We start from the raw sequence: 18040 nt of genomic DNA, 5'->3' as shown, positions 1-18040 counted from the left end.
TTCCCACCAAAATGACCAAAAACGTTTCATGGTGGAAGTTAGTGCCTAGTAGGCCTACATGGGGACACTGCAAAAATCTGACCAAAGCAAAGTGCTATAAAATTCACATTAGAGTTCATGTAGTTGTGATAATAATGTGAGAAAAGAAAGCTGTTATTCAAAAAGTCGCTATTGTTCTTTCTTCCTCGCCGGTTGGAGTCGCTGTGGCCTGAGCTTCTGATAAACTCCGCCCGCACAAAACAGTTGGCGCGAATGTTTGTTGTTATTTCTGCATAAACAAACTTGAAGATGGAGTGTACATCTGATGAGATCTCTTGCTCAACTGATAAAACGAATTTAGGTGAAGTCGAAAGTGTTGTTCAATCATGGATGATCGACTATTATTTCGCGACACTATGTCGGCACTTCAAAGCAAGATCTTCCCCGGAGTTTCATAAAGCTTTAAAAATATTTGAAGGTAACGCTAATGTGTTTTGATTCTACTAACGGACTTCAAAAGTTAATCCTATATGCTTTTATTGTTTAGGCTATCTTACTTGCATTAGAAATGTCACTAGTATTGCATTCTCATATGTTGTATTGTGCTTTCCGCAGCATTGGTGGATGAGTTCGAGTCATGTTCCCACAGGTCAGATCTTTCCTCTCAGAGGACGATCTGCTGCCTCCTTGCCAGAGTAATAGACGGGGAAAACCTGGGTAATGTCAACATTATTAATTGGCCATGTATACGTTACTTCTATTTGCCAGAAACTATTATGCTTTGGTTTAAAGGTTTTCTTTACAACAAATAAACTGGGCCTCAGCCATTTGCAATAATATTTGGACATTATACAGCTATAATGTAACTCGAAGATGTAGGGTTCTCACGGTCCTGGAAAAACATTTGAAGGATTTAAAAGTCCTTTTTGCCTAGAGCAGGGGTTTTCAATAATTTAGATTCCACGGACCCCCAAATATGATCATCCCCCATTCAAAAATGTTTAAAGGCAGCTATATATGTATAAAGAAAATACCTAATTTCCACTGTAAAAAATTTGCATTATTTATACATATATGTGTAAACCAAATTAAAAAGTATATACTGTACTGATCGATGTATTATTAATTTTAATCAAATGTATATTATTTTTAATACATTTTCACACACATATATGAAAATATATTACAAATAGTAGACATATTTGATTATTTATGTTTTCTAAATATAAAAACAAATGTAAATTAAAGATTCAGTGACTTCCATCAGCTGGTCTGAAACTTTCACACTTACCCATCATGTGTTGTGTTTTTAAGATGTCCGTTATGAACACATGGCTCAAATCACTCCCTTGATGTCAGCGCTGCCGATTTGGGAATCATTAAAGGAATCTTCTGATACAGCTTTACACGATAAGATCAAGACGCTACTGATTGTTCAGGTATGTACTGTTTGTTTGAGAGTGACCGTTGTTTATCATTGTGAAGCTATCTATATTGTGAAAAGCGCTATATAAACGAAGGTGACTTGACTTGACTTTAACATTGTAGGGTTTTAATATGTCTAAAGTCAGCATGAAACCAGTTTTGATCATCTTTTCTTCCCTGCTTGGACATATTTATTTATATATATATATATATATATATATCAGAGTGGGATGATTTAGGGCGAGACTGCCGGGACATGATTTTGTCAGGAAATTATTGGATTTATATGTTAAAAATAATGATAAATAATAAATCCTATAAACTAAATAAAAAAAGATGTCGACCGATAATGGATTTTACCTTGCCTGACGTCGTCGTCTGATACTGCTCAGTTGGGCTGTGATTATGGGGCGTGTTTCAACCGAACCAGGAAAGACCTCAATTAAATAGACCTACAACCAATCAGAGCAACGGAGCGACGCATAACATTAATTGTCAAATGTCAACAGAACTCAACTGCACTGTGTTGCCAAGTCCGACCCCAATTATGTGAAATACAGACCCAGGAATGTGAATTTTAGCAGGCAGCCCTGCCCAAATAACACATATTTTAACCCCCAAATGCTATTTTTTTCCGGAGATTAATCGACCGATTGTGTTTAAAATAGACACTGAATAAAAGCAATGCATATAACACATAAATCAGTGTTGAACTTTATTACAAACATTTTAAAACCGTACTGAAGCATGAAAATGTACTGTACTTTTTAAATAAAAATACATATTATACCTTTTATCATATGTTAGTTCATAGTTCATCAACTAATGTTAAGAGATACAACTTTAAAATGTATTCATAAAGGCCTGTACACACCGGGACGAATATCGCACGCGCTTATCGCCAGCGTTTTTTGTGACATTTTTCAGCGCGTCTTGAGTGTTCACACCCAAGCGATTTTCACTGGCGATGCGCCGAGTGAACGTGCACATTCAGTAGATGCGCTCCCGGTACACAAGGTGGTGCTGCGGCACTTTACGCTTCTGACACTCACTTGTCACACAGAAGAAGAAGAGAGACAGTATTTACGTGCTTGCCAAAACCACAGACATATTATGTCTATGGCAAAACCATTCACACACTTTTTAACCATCTGGCAAGCAGCTTTAGCAGCTCATCTTCTTCTATATCTTCTTCATCTTCTACTTACTACTTCTTCGTCGTATCAATGCGTGCTCTGCAAGACCGTTTTGTGCTTGAGCGCCACCAAGTCTTGTTTTACTGTCACTTCAGCAGCTCCAGGCACGTGAACAAAAGCGCTGATCTCATTGGTCGGCCAGTTTTTAACGCGCCGCGTCAAAATAAAAAACGAAACCGAGGCGTTTTTTTTTTTAAATGACGCTTTTACGCCTGCCGTTTTGCGCGTCGGTGTGCACACTCACATTGGCGCCCTTTGTTTAGTCACGAGGCGTTAAACGCGCACGAAAATCGTCTCCACGTGAACAGGCCTTAAGTGTTAAAAATGAACAATGAACAATACTTTTATTAGACTTAGTTACAAATCAACTCTTATTGTTTATAAGAAATTACCATTTCTTATAAAGCCAAACAGTCATGCTTAAAGATGGCCATCTTTAAATATCTACACAAACGTCATAGCATTGAAATTAGACACATGTATTCTCTTCCCAATTTATTTGATTCTATTTTAGAACAATTATCTAATCAAAATGTGTTACAGTGATAGATGTAACAATCATGACATTAAACATTTACATCGGGCTTGTTGTTTTTTTTCCCTCCATTAACAGCTTTATTAATGTTAGCGTCCTCTCATCCTTGACAGCAAACATACTGCTGTTCTCAACTAATGCATCCTCTAGTCAACAAATTACTTTACAATGATATGAAAATGTACAGTAGTGTACTGTATACATACCGTTTCATTGTCTCTGTTTTATATCTGCAATTGAATTGTCCTGCTCTGTGGAATGTAGGAAAGCGCACGGCCTCAAGTGTCAAAACAAACTCCATGAGGCGGCAGTGATAGTTTTTATTGCACCTCTATAGGCCGCTCTTGTACTGTATAGTGACCTTTCTCAGCAACAGACGCAACCCGGAAAAATCTGTGAATTTTTGCAGTTAACCAATTTTTCCAGCAATAGGTGATTGGTGCTGATGAATTGGCTAAACTGATCTATGGGTCGACTAAAATAATCCTGCAATATTCTATAAAACAAGAATTGTCCATTTTGATTTCATGGTGGCTTGAAGTAATAAAAATGTAAATGAGTGTTTTCATTGTGTGTCCAAGTCTGTCGCTGTGTGTGTGAAGAAAGGGAATTCACAGTTGGCAAAGGAAACCCTGCAGTGGCTGGAAAAAAAGACTGAAATACCGGAGGTGTGCATTTACCTGTTACAGCTTAACATGCTTTTTCTTACAATGCAGCAAATTAACATCATTTTGTGTCCGTCTCAGAAACTGCAAGGAAAGCTTACCACCATTGTGAGTAAGAAAGAAGCATATGATCCACTTCTGATGAACCTAACCTTCAACCAGCTGTTGGAGCACATTGACATGTTCCTCGTTGCATTCAGCCTGGAAGGTTCCTCTGTCTTCTTACTCGAAGTATGAGGCCTTTTTTGTTATGCATACAAAAAAACGATTCACCTTACGATAAACTATGTGATTTGTGTGTTACATCCTGTGGGGAAAAATACTTCCAGTGCTAATGGGCTTCATTGGCTGTGGTTTCAATGTGGTTACCGTATATACTGGGAATTTGCCTAATGATCTCTTAGAATTATTTTTTCATTCATGAGGGTATTGAAATGTTGCTGTTAGCTTCACCCTCAATAACCACTGAAGAAAAGTAAGGATGTGGTGACAACATATTGAATATGCAGTCATGTTGCTGCAAATGGGTTACTTTGACTGTGATTTATAGACCTTGTGTTTTACAGCTTATAACAAGAAATGTGAATTTATCACCAGTTTGTGTGTGTATGTTTGTTTTAGGCAGCATCAAAAATAGTTCAAGCACGTCATGAGAGATCAGAGAAAACCTTATCAGAAGAGGACAGAAGTGAGAGGATGCCGTCCAGCCCAGAATCAATTCAGTCAGAAGAGTAAAATCATCTTTCTCATCTACAACATTTTAAACTGCAGATGTCTATGATTACAATAAAATGACACTTTATTTATTGTGTAAATATGAAATAAAATGTATCTAATTCTGGTCATTTATACATTTAATAAACCTTTTTTTTTCTAAAGTAAATTCTTTAATTGTATAGACTTTTTTTAATATGTGCATTCCAACAGAAAATGTATGATAATTTATAGTTTTATTTATTTATTTGGTGCTGGTGTTTCCATACAGAAATGAGGAAAGGGTGGATCCACTGGTGCTAAATATGAGGTGAGGGCCTTGAATGTTATTTCAACAGCAGCATACATTACAATATATTAACTTTTTAAAGGCCTGTTCACACCAAGAAGGAGAACTATAATGATAAAGATATAGATCTAAAAATTGTTACAAATATAAGAGAATAGCAGAGTCCACACCACTGCTATAACGATATTATTGAAATTCCTTTAAGAACAATGTTTTCCAGCTGATGAACAGTCTTTCTGCTTTAAGGAGCTCGAAAACTGTCTGCTCGTGAGGACGCTAATATAGTAATCGTTACAGTTATGTTTATAATTATGGTTCTTGGTGTGAATGGGCCTTAAGAGTCACCATCAGTAGACCTGTCGCAATTATTGATTAGTCATCTAATTGTAGTTATTTGATTTAATCGCAATTATTTGAGAACCGCAATAGTTGTGAATTTTAATCAGGGTTTGGTCATCCAAATAAGTGAAATTACATTGTGGTTATATAATATTATATTATACATATTAATTTTCACAGCATTTAAAGGTGCAGTGTGTAATATTTATGAGGCTCTATTGACAGAAATGCAATATAATATACATAACTGTTTTCAGTTGTGTATAAAGACCTTACATAATGAACAGTTATGTTTTTATTACCTTAGAATGAGTCATTTCTATCTACATACACCTCGGGTACAGTGAAGTTGTCATTTTGCGCCGCCATGTTTGTACAGTAGCCCTAAACGGACAAACTGCTCTATAGAGTGCTAGCCTCTCTCTGCTCTCTCAGACGACAACATCTTTGTCCTGTGGCGGCAACCGTAGCTTCTCTATGTGCTTCAAAAAGGAGGGGTGAGCGGTTCACAACTAGATGCTGCTAAAATTTTCACAGTGCACCTTTAAGTAAATCTCATAGGCCTATTTTTATTATAAATTGTATTTATTATATGTATGATTCCAAGTAAAAAAATATGCTTACACTGTAAGTGACAAACAGGTGAAGAAAAAAGAACGTAAATCGTAATTATTTGTGTGACAAATCATCATTTTCAAGTGGAGCTGGCATCGATGTCACCTTATCACTTATATCAAATTGCTTTAATAAGTGAAAACAAATTATAAACATTAAATTGTAAATTCTGTATGTGTCACAGACCCAAAAGGAGACTTCTTTCCAAACAAACTCATGACCCGTGGAAACCAGAAACTGCAAAGAAAGAGCGAACCACATGCAAGAGAACCTCCATTTGCAGTAAGTTCTTCAGTGGATTTTGTTTGTGATTTTGATTTAGATTGTTTTACTGAATTCTTTTGTACTTCTGGATGTTGTTAAAGGAGTAGTTAAGCTAAAAATGTGCTGGCTCTCATGTTGTTCCAAACCTATGTTGTTTTTCCATGAGGAAAATACATGGAACTTAACATACTGTAGATCTTTTCAATGCGGAAGTTTATGTTCACCATTTTCACAGATGATTGTATGTTCTGGTCTTTATAACATCAATAGTCATTGGTTTTCATGTCTCATAAAACATTTCTTCAAATTTCTCTTTTTATGTTCCGTAGAAATAACATCATGTGGGTTTGGAACAACTCATTCAAATGGAAAAAACTCTAACCATTAATACAATCTCATTTTATCCACACAGAGGTTTCTAGGAGAAGTAGTAGCCCTTCGGAATTACAAACCAATGTTAGTGTTACAAGCAAAACCAGAAAGGTGAGTTACAGTGTGTGTGTGTGTGTGTGTGTGTGTGTGTGTGTGTGTCTGAAACCACTTTAAATGACTGTTTGAGGGTTACGACTTGTTTTTACTCTTTCCCCGCCATTTACTCTTTTTTTTTTTGGCTTTTCACTGTTATACGGTAGGGGGCGCTATTACGCATTTTCTAAAAGAGTACAGGATCTCTGGATCAACCAAGCGTGCCGCACACTGAAATGTGAAGCCAAAGCGCCTCGATCATCCCCAGGTGGCTGGTCCCATTATAGCTCATAAACCCCGCCTCCTCCATGTATTCTAATGGGACGAGATAAACTAACCAATCAAATTACACTTCCAATAATAATAAAAAAAGCTGTGATTTACAGCTTCTCTGAGCGAAGTTGTCACTGAGGCACTAACAGACTTTTTTTGGGAGGAGATTGGAGCTTTAGCTTTAATTTCTACATTTTAACTGTTTTATTTCACACAGACATAATGGGTTGTTCCGCAGTGAACTGTACTAACAGATACTGCAGGAGTGTGGGTGATGTTTTGATATCACGGCTCTACTTCCTGCTCTCTACAGCACAGACGCAGGTCCCAAATCAGCACTAAATGTCAGCGCCATATTGGGACATTGGTGGCTTCACTTTTCTACAATGGAAGATAGCGAAGGGGCATCTTTTTTACAGTCTATGTTCAAAACACAGGCGAAAAAGCAGCAGGAACAACTGATGAAAGCATTGCTTATGCACGCTGTAGTCTGACATTGTAGTCTTTTTTTATTTATTTTTATTTGCCCACATTCAAGTTTTGATTTAAAAAAAGAATGCATGGTTGTGATGGTTAGGGTAAGCATTATACCAATGAATGTCCTAACAAAGTCAAACAACAAAGAGTGTACAGCACACATATTTGAACATATAAACAGCATCATTTCTTTCTTTTTTTCAGAAATGGACTGCGGAAGAAGATCGGAAGCTGAAAGCGGGTGTGAGGAAGCGCGGGGAAGGCAACTGGAGAATGATCCTGAATGACTTTGAGTTTAACAACCGCACCGGTGTTAATCTTAAGGACAGATGGAGAACCCTGAAGAATAAGGGAGAGGACTTCTGAGCTTTTGCTGCCTTAAGCTTTAAGCTGTTCTGATTTCAAATTCAGCAGTGCCTTTTTTGTAAATTCAAAATTGTGAAATACCATTTGGCAGAGCAGTATTGGTGATGAATGGTATAATGTCTTTCAAAGCGTTCTGTTGCTGTTTGTTCTAATTGTAAGGCCAACATTTGTCCAGTAGAGGATGCAAGTAGGACAAATGAAAGCATTGTTTTGCCTTTAATTCTGTTCCTGGATTTATTTTAGAGAAAAAAAGAAAAGAAAAAAAGTTTTTTAAACAGTACTGTACATTTAAAAAAAAAACTAAAGAGCTTTTAATAAATCTTTTGTAAATGTGTGATGTTTTTTTTTTTTTTTTCTTTTGATATGTGTAATAGAACATATTGCTTTTTTGTGAATTTTAACAAGGAGTTTGAAGAAGCATCTTTATAGACGATTCAGATGAAAACAAAGCTGTGCACTTGAGGGCAGGAGCAGTGCTGTAGTCTCTGTACTTTCCTCCATGTTCCTCTGCAGCGAGGACTTCCTACCGCCTGCCAGTGTAGAAGCTCATCCCTGCCAAGATAAGAAGAGTCGGTGAGACTTTAGAATACTGTTCCGTTCCATCATTAATGAATAACTACACCGGAACAAATGAGTAACGCAATATAATGTTTAATTCAATCTTAAGTGAAGGTATGCCCACTAGTCATGACTCGAGTAATACCAAATCCTTCAGAAGGAATTACTAATTATTCTGAAGTGAAAAGCATGATAACTCTAGTAATGACTGAAGTCATTGCTTCTGATGAATTTGGTAATACTTGAGTCATTACTAGTGGGTTACAATTATCTTCACTTTACAATGTTGATCCAAATAATTAGTAATTCCTATAGAAGTACATGTATGTAGTAACACGAGTCATTACTATTCAAAAGCTTACAATGACTTCAATGATTACTAGGGAGTTATCACTTTAGAATTGTGCATTAATTATAAACCTGTAAATATTAGTTCTTAGAAGTTCTCTGGGAGGTATGAAAAAAATAGTAGTTACTGATTAGCTAATAGTGAATCATTACCTCATTGAATGGAGACCTATTACTTACTAATTCGTTAAACAGAGTTTCTTGCTAATTAGTACTAGAATGTTAATATTGTGTTACTCAATTGTTCCTGTGTAGATCTTCATTAATGATGGAACCGTATTCTAAAGTGTTACCAAAGAGTCTCTACAGCATCAGCTGACAGGTACAAAACATTAGTTTACACATTGGGTGTTTCTTCAATTATATTGTTTTCCACAACATCCTAACAGCATTGTGTTTAATGGCTTTCCATAATGGCAATTTGCACTCAATTTGCTAAATTATACATACATACAGTGAGGAAAATAAGTATTTGAACACCCTGCTATTTTGCAAGTTCTCCCATGTAGAAATTATGGAGGGGTCTGAAATTGTCATCGTAGGTGCATGTCCACTGTGAGAGACATAATCTATAAAAAAAAATACAGAAATCACAATGTATGATTTTTTAACTATTAATTTGTATGATACAGCTGCAAATAAGTATTTGAACACCTGTCTATCAGCTAGAATTCTGACCCTCAAAGACCTGTTAGTCTGCCTTTAAAATGTCCACCTCCACTCCATTTATTATCCTAAATTAGATGCACCTGTTTGAGGTCGTTAGCTGCATAAAGACACCTGTCCACCCCATACAATCAGTAACAATCCAACTACTAACATGGCCAAGACCAAAGAGCTGTCCAAAGACACTAGAGACGAAATAGTACACCTCCACAAGGCTGGAAAGGGCTACGGGGAAATTGCCAAGCAGCTTGGTGAAAAAAGATCCACTGTTGGAGCAATCATTAGAAAATGGAAGAAGCTAAACATGACTGTCAATCTCCCTCGGACTGGGGCTCCATGCAAGATCTCACCTCGTGGGGTCTCAATGATCCTAAGAAAGGTGAGAAATCAGCCCAGAACTACACGGGAGGAGCTGGTCAATGACCTGAAAAGAGCTGGGACCACCGTTTCCAAGGTTTCTGTTGGTAAAACACTAAGACGTCATGGTTTGACATCATGCATGGCACGGAAGGTTCCCCTGCTTAAACCAGCACATGTCCAGGCCCGTCTTAAGTTTGCCAATGACCATTTGGATGATCCAGAGGAGTCATGGGAAAAAGTCATGTGATCAGATGAGACCAAAATAGAACTTTTTGGTCATAATTCCACTAAACGTGTTTGGAGGAAGAAGAATGATGAGTACCATCCCAAGAACACCATCCCTACTGTGAAGCATGGGGGTGGTAGCATCATGCTTTGGGGGTGTTTTTCTGCACATGGGACAGGGCGACTGCACTGTTTTAAGGAGAGGATGACCGGGGCCATGTATTGCGAGATTTTGGGGAACAACCTCCTTCCCTCAGTTAGAGCATTGAAGATGGATCGAGGCTGGGTCTTCCAACATGACAATGACCCGAAGCACACAGCCAGGATAACCAAGGAGTGGCTCTGTAAGAAGCATATCAAGGTTCTGGCGTGGCCTAGCCAGTCTCCAGACCTATAAACCCAATAGAGAATCTTTGGAGGGAGCTCAAACTCAGTGTTTCTCAGCGACAGGCCAGAAACCTGACTGATCTAGAGAAGATCTGTGTGGAGGAGTGGGCCAAAATCCCTCCTGCAGTGTGTGCAAACCTGGGGAAAAACTACAGGAAACGTTTGACCTCTGTAATTGCAAACAAAGGCTACTGTACCAAATATTAACATTGATTTTCTCAGGTGTTCAAATACTTATTTGCAGCTGTATCATACAAATAAATAGTTAAAAAATCATACATTGTGATTTCTGGATTTTTTTTTTTAGACTATGTCTCTCACAGTGGACATGCACCTACGATGACAATTTCAGACCCCTCCATGATTTCTAAGTGGCAGAACTTGGAAAATAGCAGGGTGTTCAAATACTTATTTTCCTCACTGTATATATAGTGAAGTCAAAATCAAAACAGTTGAAGAAACACCCATATGCCACAAATAGTAAACTGAAGGTTTCTAGCACTAGAAAACATAAAGGTCAAAGGTTATTCTTACACAATGGTGCTTATATATATATATATATATATATATAAGACAGTTTACTCATATTAGATGCTTTACTGTTTGGAACTATAGCAAAATGGAGGGAAAAAAACTAAACATTGACAATATTGTGTTTAAGTCACCTAATAGCTTATTAACTTATTGTTTATTGATTTGTTCTATAAAAATCACATTTGCAAATGTGCTGATATTCGGGAAAACAGCACTTTTGCTTGTGTGATATTGCACATAAATAATAAAAACAACTTATACAAGACTTTTTTTGCACCATATCTTGGTTTCTGGAAGCGTTCTTATTAATTTCCGACCTTAGTGTGTGAAAATGTATGAGACAGTTGTCAGATTTCATTAGTGATTTCAAATATGAAGAACAGATTCTGAGAATTTGATGTTTCCCCAATTGAAAAGATAGGAGCTTGCATGACTGAAATAGCTGCCCGAGAGGCATTTCAAAGATGGCTGCCGAGTGAAATGACTTGCCTTAAAGGGAGTTTGATATTCACAAAAAGTCTGTAAGAGCCATTTGTGAAACCTTAATATCTTTATACACTATATTGGCAAAGGTTTTGGGACGCCTGTCTTTACATGCACATGAACTTTAATGACATCCCATTCTTAATCTGTATGGTTTAATATGGAGTTGGCCCACCCTTAGCTGCTATAACAGCTTCAACTCTTCTGGAAAGGCTTTCCACAAGGTTTAGGAGTGTGTTTATGGGAATTTTTGACCATTCTTCTAGAAGTGCATTTGTGAAGTCAGGCACTGATGTTGGACGAGAAGGCCTGGCTCGCAGTCTCCGCTCTAATTCATCCCAAAGGTGTTCTATCGGGTTGAGGTCAGGACTCCTCCACACCAAACTTGCTCATGCATATTTTTATGGACCTTGCTTTGTGCACTGGTGCGCAGTCATGTTGGAACAGGAAGGGTCCTTCCCTAAACTGCTCCCACAAAGTTGAGAGCATGAAATTGTCCAAAATGTCTTGTTATGCTGAAGCATTAAGAGTTCCTTTCACTGGAACCAAGAGGCCAAGCCCAACCCCTGAAATGTTTGTAAAATCAGTCTGCATGCCTAGGTGTGTTATTTTATACACTGTGGCCATGGAAGTGATTGGAACGGTCCCAATACTTTTGGCAATATAGTGTATGTTTCGGCATGAAGACATTCTGACCTCACATTGATCTTGTAATAGAATGTGCTGTTGCTGCATCAGAAACAGGTCCTCTAAACAACACTGTGGCACTATGGGTACACTACCTCTCAGCTAGGTCACCGTCTCCTTGACAGCCCCGACTGTGGTTGCTCATGGCTGGAGGTTGGCAGGTCACGCAGACAGTGTAGCCCTCCCTCAAGTACTGCATCCAGCGTGTATTGGGTCTGTTCTCCACCGTGCAATGTGGTGTCAGAGACTCCATCTTGAACTCCATACAGAAACTGTGAGTAAATCATCATTACTTGACTTAAAATCTTCCATTGTGAGATAGTTATCAGAAACAGTCACATTGTGATTTTTAACTTTCAATTCACATAGAAAGTTTTACATGCTGTATCAAGAAAAAGTCACTTTCAATGAAAGCTAAATGCTAACAGATAAATGAAGAACTAATTAATTTGTTACTGCATTTGTTACTTATTACATACTGTATACTTATTACTTGTAATAAAAATGTTTGCACAAAACATTTGTAGGATATTAAATACGGTGACTCTGTTTTGGTGACTTTAAGTAATGAACTATTTGTTGAAATGAGTAAACAGGCTTCTCACAAATTCTCATCATCAACAGTCTCTTTGTGTTTGTTTAATCGACGGTGATACATACCCAGCAGCCATTTGGGCCCCATACAAATCATGTGTTCTGCCTTTGCTGTACTCCATTGTGGTAATAAATGCTGCTCCTGGAATTAATCCAACACAGTCACTGTTTAGTTTCCACCTATAAACAGCTAAGTGATCAACTTTAGACCATCAAGTTGAAAAGTCCCTGGATTTGTGACTGAAGCACTGGGTTTTTTAACCAGCAATGTGTCACAAAATGTTGCCAATATAAGCAAGAGGGCTTAATTGTATTGAATGTACACTTATAGAGTAGGTGAGAGCGGGGCACAACCTAACGTGGGGTTAGTTGTAACACACATTGTTTAACACTTTCCACACATGCCAGGATGACGAAACTTTGTGTATTAACTAGTTGCCATATCAACATTATTTTGAGAAAAAATTGCGCCAAAATTAAAAAATCTTTGGAAGTGGGGAGAACAAGTATTTGATACACTGCCGATTATGCAGGTTTTCCTACTTACAAAGCATGTAAAAGTCTGTCATTTGTATCATAGATACACTTCAACTGTGAGAGACGGAATCTAAAACAAAAATCCAGAAAATCACATTGTATGATTTTTAAATAATTAATTTGCATTTTATTGCATGACATAAGTATTTGATCACCTACCAACCAATAAGAATTCCAGGTCTCAGAGACCTGTTAGTTTTTCTTTAAGAAGCCCTCCTGTTCTCCACTCATTACCTGTATTAACTGCACCTGTTTGAACTTGTTACCTGTATAAAAGACACCTGTCCACACACTCAATCAAACAGACTCCAATCTCTCCACAATGGCCAAGACCAGAGAGCTGTGTAAGGACATCAGGGATAAAATTGTAGACCTACACAAGGCTGGGATGGGCTACAGGACAATAGGCAAGCAGCTTGGTGAGAAGGCAACAACTGTTGGTGCAATTATTAGAAAATGGAAGAAGTTCAAGATGACGGTCATCTGGATGATCCAGAGGAGGAATGGGAGAAGGTCATGTGGTCTGATGAGACAAACATAGAGCTTTTTGGTCCAAACTCCACTCGCCGTGTTTGGAGGAAGAAGAAGGATGAGTACAACCCCAAGAACACCATCCCAACCGTGAAGCATGGAGGTGGAAACATCATTCTTTGGGGGATGCTTTTTTGCAAAGGGGACAGGACGACTGCACCGTATTGAGGGGAGGATGAAGGGAGCCATGTATCCCGAGATCTTGGCCAACAACCTCCTTTCCCTCAGTAAGAGCATTGAAGATGGGTCGTGGCTGGGTCTTCCAGCATGACAAAGACCCGAAACACACAGCCAGGGCAACTAAGGAGTGGCTCCGTAAGAAGCATCTCAAGATCCTGGAGTGGCTTAGCCAGTCTCCAGACCTGAACCCAATAGAAAATCTTTGGAGGGAGCTGAAATTCCATAATGCCCAGCGACAGTCCCGAAACCTGAAGGATCTGGAGATGGTCTGTATGGAGGAGTGGGCCAAAATCCCTGCTGCAGTGTGTGCAAACCTGGTCAAGAACTACAGGAAACGCATGATCTCTGTAATTTCAAACAAAGGTTTCTGTACCAAATATTAAGTTCTGCTTTTCTGATGTATCAAATACTTATGTCATGCAATAAAATGCTAATTAATTTCTTAAAAATCATACAATGTGATTTTCTGGATTTTTGTTTTAGATTCCGTCACTCACAGTTGAAGAGTACCTATGATAAAAAACGACAGACTTCTATATGCTTTGTAAGTAGGAAAACCTGCAAAATCTTTTAAGTTTTAAAGATAAATGTAAGTGTTTATTTATTTTAAAGACAGAAATCACAAGCACACTTTCTAAGCAAAACGTTTTCTAGACATGAAATGATAAACCAATAGATATACTTTTATATTTATATTATCACTTGTGGTCAAACATTAATGAACATCCACTGCAAATTACCTTCAGACCAGCTGGTTAAAAATCACTGTAATTTTTTTTACATACACCGTGGGTCCCCTTACAGTGAAGTCACCATTTTGCATCGCCATGTTTCTACAGTAGCCCTAAACGGACAAACTGCTCTACAGAGCCCTAGCAATTATCTGCTGTCTCAGATGACAACATATTTGTCCTGTGTCGGTCCCTGTAGCTTCTCTATGTACTTCAAAAGGGAGGGGTGAGTGGTGGGCGGTTGCAATTTGCAACCTCGTCACTAGATGCCGCTAAAATATACACAGTGCACCTATAAGTAGGGTGAATTCATGGTGATTGGAACACTTTTTCCAAGTCATCTCAATGGCAAAAAGTGTCCCAATCACCCTGAAATCACCCTATATTCCTTTAAAGTGTATTATGTACGTAATAAGGGCTCTTTTTAAAAGTATGCTAAAGTGTAGTTCTTTTTGATAAGGGTTGGCAGTTTCGCACAAGCTCATTAAAAATGTGTTGTCCAAGGAAAAATCAACTTTACAATGATATCACTATTGAAGTCACCGTGCATTTGGGTAGAAAAGATGTATAAGCCATGTTGACTCAGATTTATACCTTGTGTCCGAGCGCAAAATTGGCCCTGGCGATCCTGATACTCCATGCAGCCGGCCTGTTCCTCCAGCCTTGGACAGGCCTGACCGCTGTTTCGGGGCAGTCTTTCAACACTGCGTCTTCGGACCCGGAATGAGGGCTGGCAGGGCTGTGCGCACCCACTCCAATGACTCCACTCACTCACTACACACGGCTGGGCTAAAAACACAACCCACAGGTGAGAAGTTGCACAAATCTACAGAATATATCAGTGGTTTCTCAACCAGGGGGCTGGGGCCAACTACGGGGGCCCTACAGTTCCAAAAGAGAGTTTTGTGATTGCATAAATGCATGTTTTGAGAAAATATAATGTAGGCCGGGACTTGATTTTGTCCATCAGGATTTGATTGGATCGTTCAGATTTGCTATTTCTGTGATATCATGTGAGCGACAGGGTTTAATAATAATCCAAGAGGCAAAATAACAGAATAATAGCAACACATACACAAATGCTAACTCAAATGAGACAGAGTGAAAACACTGAGTGAAGGTGAGGAACTTAAATACACATGAGCTGTGTCTCATTTCATTTAATTTCGAAGGCTGCATCCTCCGGAGGACACATCCTGTGAAGGATGCGGTATACGGAGTGTCCTTAATCAGAATTCAACGAGAATTGTTGACATTCCTGTCGAAAATTTTGTCCAAACCCTAACCCTATCCCTATCCCTACACCTAAATCTAACCCTAACCATAACTCCCTAAAATCAGAGGGTGCAAAACACTGATGTAGATGCACCTAACTCTGGTTGTAAGCATAAACTTGACATAAACTGTAAACTTGTCCCTCAAATCTGATTGGTTATTTAAGATGTTGATCCGGGAACATGTTGTATTTGGTGAAATCAGGTTATTATACCAGCAATCTGAAGCAATGTGACATGCTATAGAATAACTCATTTAAAGGGGAGTTATTATGCAAAATTCACTTTTACATGGTGTTTGAACATAAACGTGTGTCGGCAGTGTGTGTACACAACCACCCTATAATGATACTTAGGCTGCTGTCACTTTAATATTCAGATCTAATATATATATGTGATTTCTTTCCTGCTGTTTACGTTCATAACACACTGTTTATGTGAACTTTTTGTGTATTTGACAGTTTAAGCGTAATAAGATGTGAAAGAGATGTGTGCGCTCAGAAAACCATATATCAGAAATTTAGACTGATATGGCTTTAAAATGCATGCAGATAATAAACTTTCCTGATGAGGAAGAACTGCAATGTCATATCAGCGTCACCGCGGTATAGATGATAGTCAATCCCAAACAGATATTTTAATTTTTGACAGAGTATCCGAGGCATGAGCTGTACAGGCTCGGTCATCTTCCGGAAAGCAGGATGGGGAGCAGCAGCTCATTTGCATTTAAAGATACATGCAGGAAAACAGCATGTTTTTCCTTGCACTCAAAAATGGGCATTTACAGCATGGTATAATAAATGACCTGTGGGGTCAAACTTCACAGACACATTCTGGGGATACCTGAGATTATATTACACCTTGTAAAAAAGGGCATAATAGGTCCCCTTTAAACAAAGAAATAAAACAACTTAAAATAAATTTTGTATAATTATTGTACATTCAGTTTTTATGACCTCATATTAATTGAAAGACAACATGAAATATTTATAGTTTTAAAAATGCATTCGTCAAACCACAGTAAATGAGTTGCACTCAGAAAATATTTTTTCTTAAAATGTATTCTTTACTGTGTCCAGTAATTAGGTTGTCAATTGCCCAAATATGATTATACCAACCACTTACCTGGGCATTCAGTTGGGTAGTCAAAGCAACAGTCTTTAGTGTTTACACACCTCTCATCACAATAGCACGTCCCATAGACACGGTCCATCCTCCAGTCTGTAGTGGAACAGGTGAAATCTGTGCCTTGACAGCACCTTCCTGAGCAACCCCCTTCAGCAGAGTGGTACATCCCAAAAAGAGCGGCCACCACCAGAAGGGCACTCCGATCCATTAACAACCCCATAATGTCCAAAAAGAACTTGCTCCCTCAATGGTCTAAAAAGGCAAAAGTCCCTGTTATGGTCTTCAGTTCCTCTCAAAGTCAATGCCACAGGTCTAACTCCTGGAGAGGAAATGAATCTGTCACAGGTGAAGTCATCCTTGCCGGAGGAATCCTTGTGACCTGGAATTCCTGTGGGCACACAGCTCTTCTGTTTGCCTAGATAAAAACACGTTTCTAGAGAGTTTGGGCTGAAAGAAAAGAGCTATTCTGTGGAACTAAATGTCCTCCCCTGGTTTGTCTGTAAAAATCGTCCCTGCCCTCGTTTCAGCACACAAAAGTGGACGAGGTAGAGAAAAAGAGAGGTGGAGAAATGTTGTTTGAGTGAAGGGTGTGTGAGAGCTTTCTCTCTCTCTCTCTCTCTCTCTCTCTCTCTCTCTCTCTCTCTCTCTCTCTGTACTGCTCTTTTGGCCGCTGTGCCCTGGCGCACCACATCAAACTGATCTCAGATCAGTGCCCAGGTCATTTCCACCAGGCAGTAGAAGCTTGTACAGCAGGGAAACAGTAGGAGGAATGTGAAGATTTGGCCTTGCTCCAGTCTACAGAGCCTGGGGCAGCACACGGCCCTGTTGCTGTCACATCACCATGCTTCGTTTCGAGCCCACGAACAGACAGTAGCTCCATAAGGGCATCCACCTCTGCTATGCAAACTCCCAAAGAGAGCATCTGTTATGCTTGTTAATTATCTGTGGTATGTCTGCAACGTTTCCTCGAGTGATGCAAATGTGATTAGGTGAGAGAATTAAGTTATTGAATTAGTTCTTGTCTAATTGCATTGCGGTGCCATAATTGAATCAGAGTCAGGATTCACAGGCAGGTTTTATTTACAACAAAATGGCTACCTTGCACAGCAGAGTTCAAAGTTCACATAAACTATACAAAGTCAAGTTACAAGATTAGTGGATGTAGAAATCTGAGAAGTTCAGAAATGCAAAAGAGATTTATGACATACTTATTGA

At 38.6% G+C, this 18040-nt stretch overlaps 2 protein-coding genes across 3 annotated transcripts; one reads left to right on the top strand and one right to left on the bottom strand.

Moving 5' to 3' along the window:
• The first annotated feature begins 200 nt into the window (after positions 1-200).
• Positions 201-7936, top strand: terf1 (telomeric repeat binding factor (NIMA-interacting) 1). 2 transcript variants are annotated; one of them, XM_079805759.1, is made up of 10 exons: positions 201-457; positions 595-696; positions 1294-1418; positions 3717-3803; positions 3882-4031; positions 4422-4531; positions 4786-4824; positions 5942-6039; positions 6434-6504; positions 7441-7936. In XM_079805759.1, exons 1-10 carry the CDS (start codon positions 289-291, stop codon positions 7600-7602), a joined length of 1113 nt encoding a protein of 370 aa, XP_079661885.1. In that variant the 5' UTR covers positions 201-288; the 3' UTR covers positions 7603-7936. The 2 variants fall into 2 exon arrangements, with proteins under 2 accessions (XP_079661885.1, XP_079661886.1); XM_079805760.1 differs by having other exon boundaries at positions 4422-4522; positions 7441-7935.
• Positions 7285-17533, bottom strand: sbspon (somatomedin B and thrombospondin type 1 domain containing). Its single transcript, XM_079805770.1, has 5 exons — positions 16823-17533; positions 15018-15212; positions 12511-12586; positions 11946-12122; positions 7285-8154 (listed from the first exon to the last, which is right to left on the bottom strand). Exons 1-5 carry the CDS (start codon positions 17043-17045, stop codon positions 8037-8039), a joined length of 789 nt encoding a protein of 262 aa, XP_079661896.1. The 5' UTR covers positions 17046-17533; the 3' UTR covers positions 7285-8036.
• Between the last annotated feature and the right edge of the window lie 507 nt (positions 17534-18040).

The sequence above is a fragment of the Gobio gobio genome, assembly GCF_949357685.1.
Source record: "Gobio gobio genome assembly, chromosome: 23".
In the NCBI taxonomy this organism is placed as follows: domain Eukaryota; kingdom Metazoa; phylum Chordata; class Actinopteri; order Cypriniformes; family Gobionidae; genus Gobio; species Gobio gobio.
This window is presented reverse-complemented; position numbering and strand designations above follow the sequence as displayed.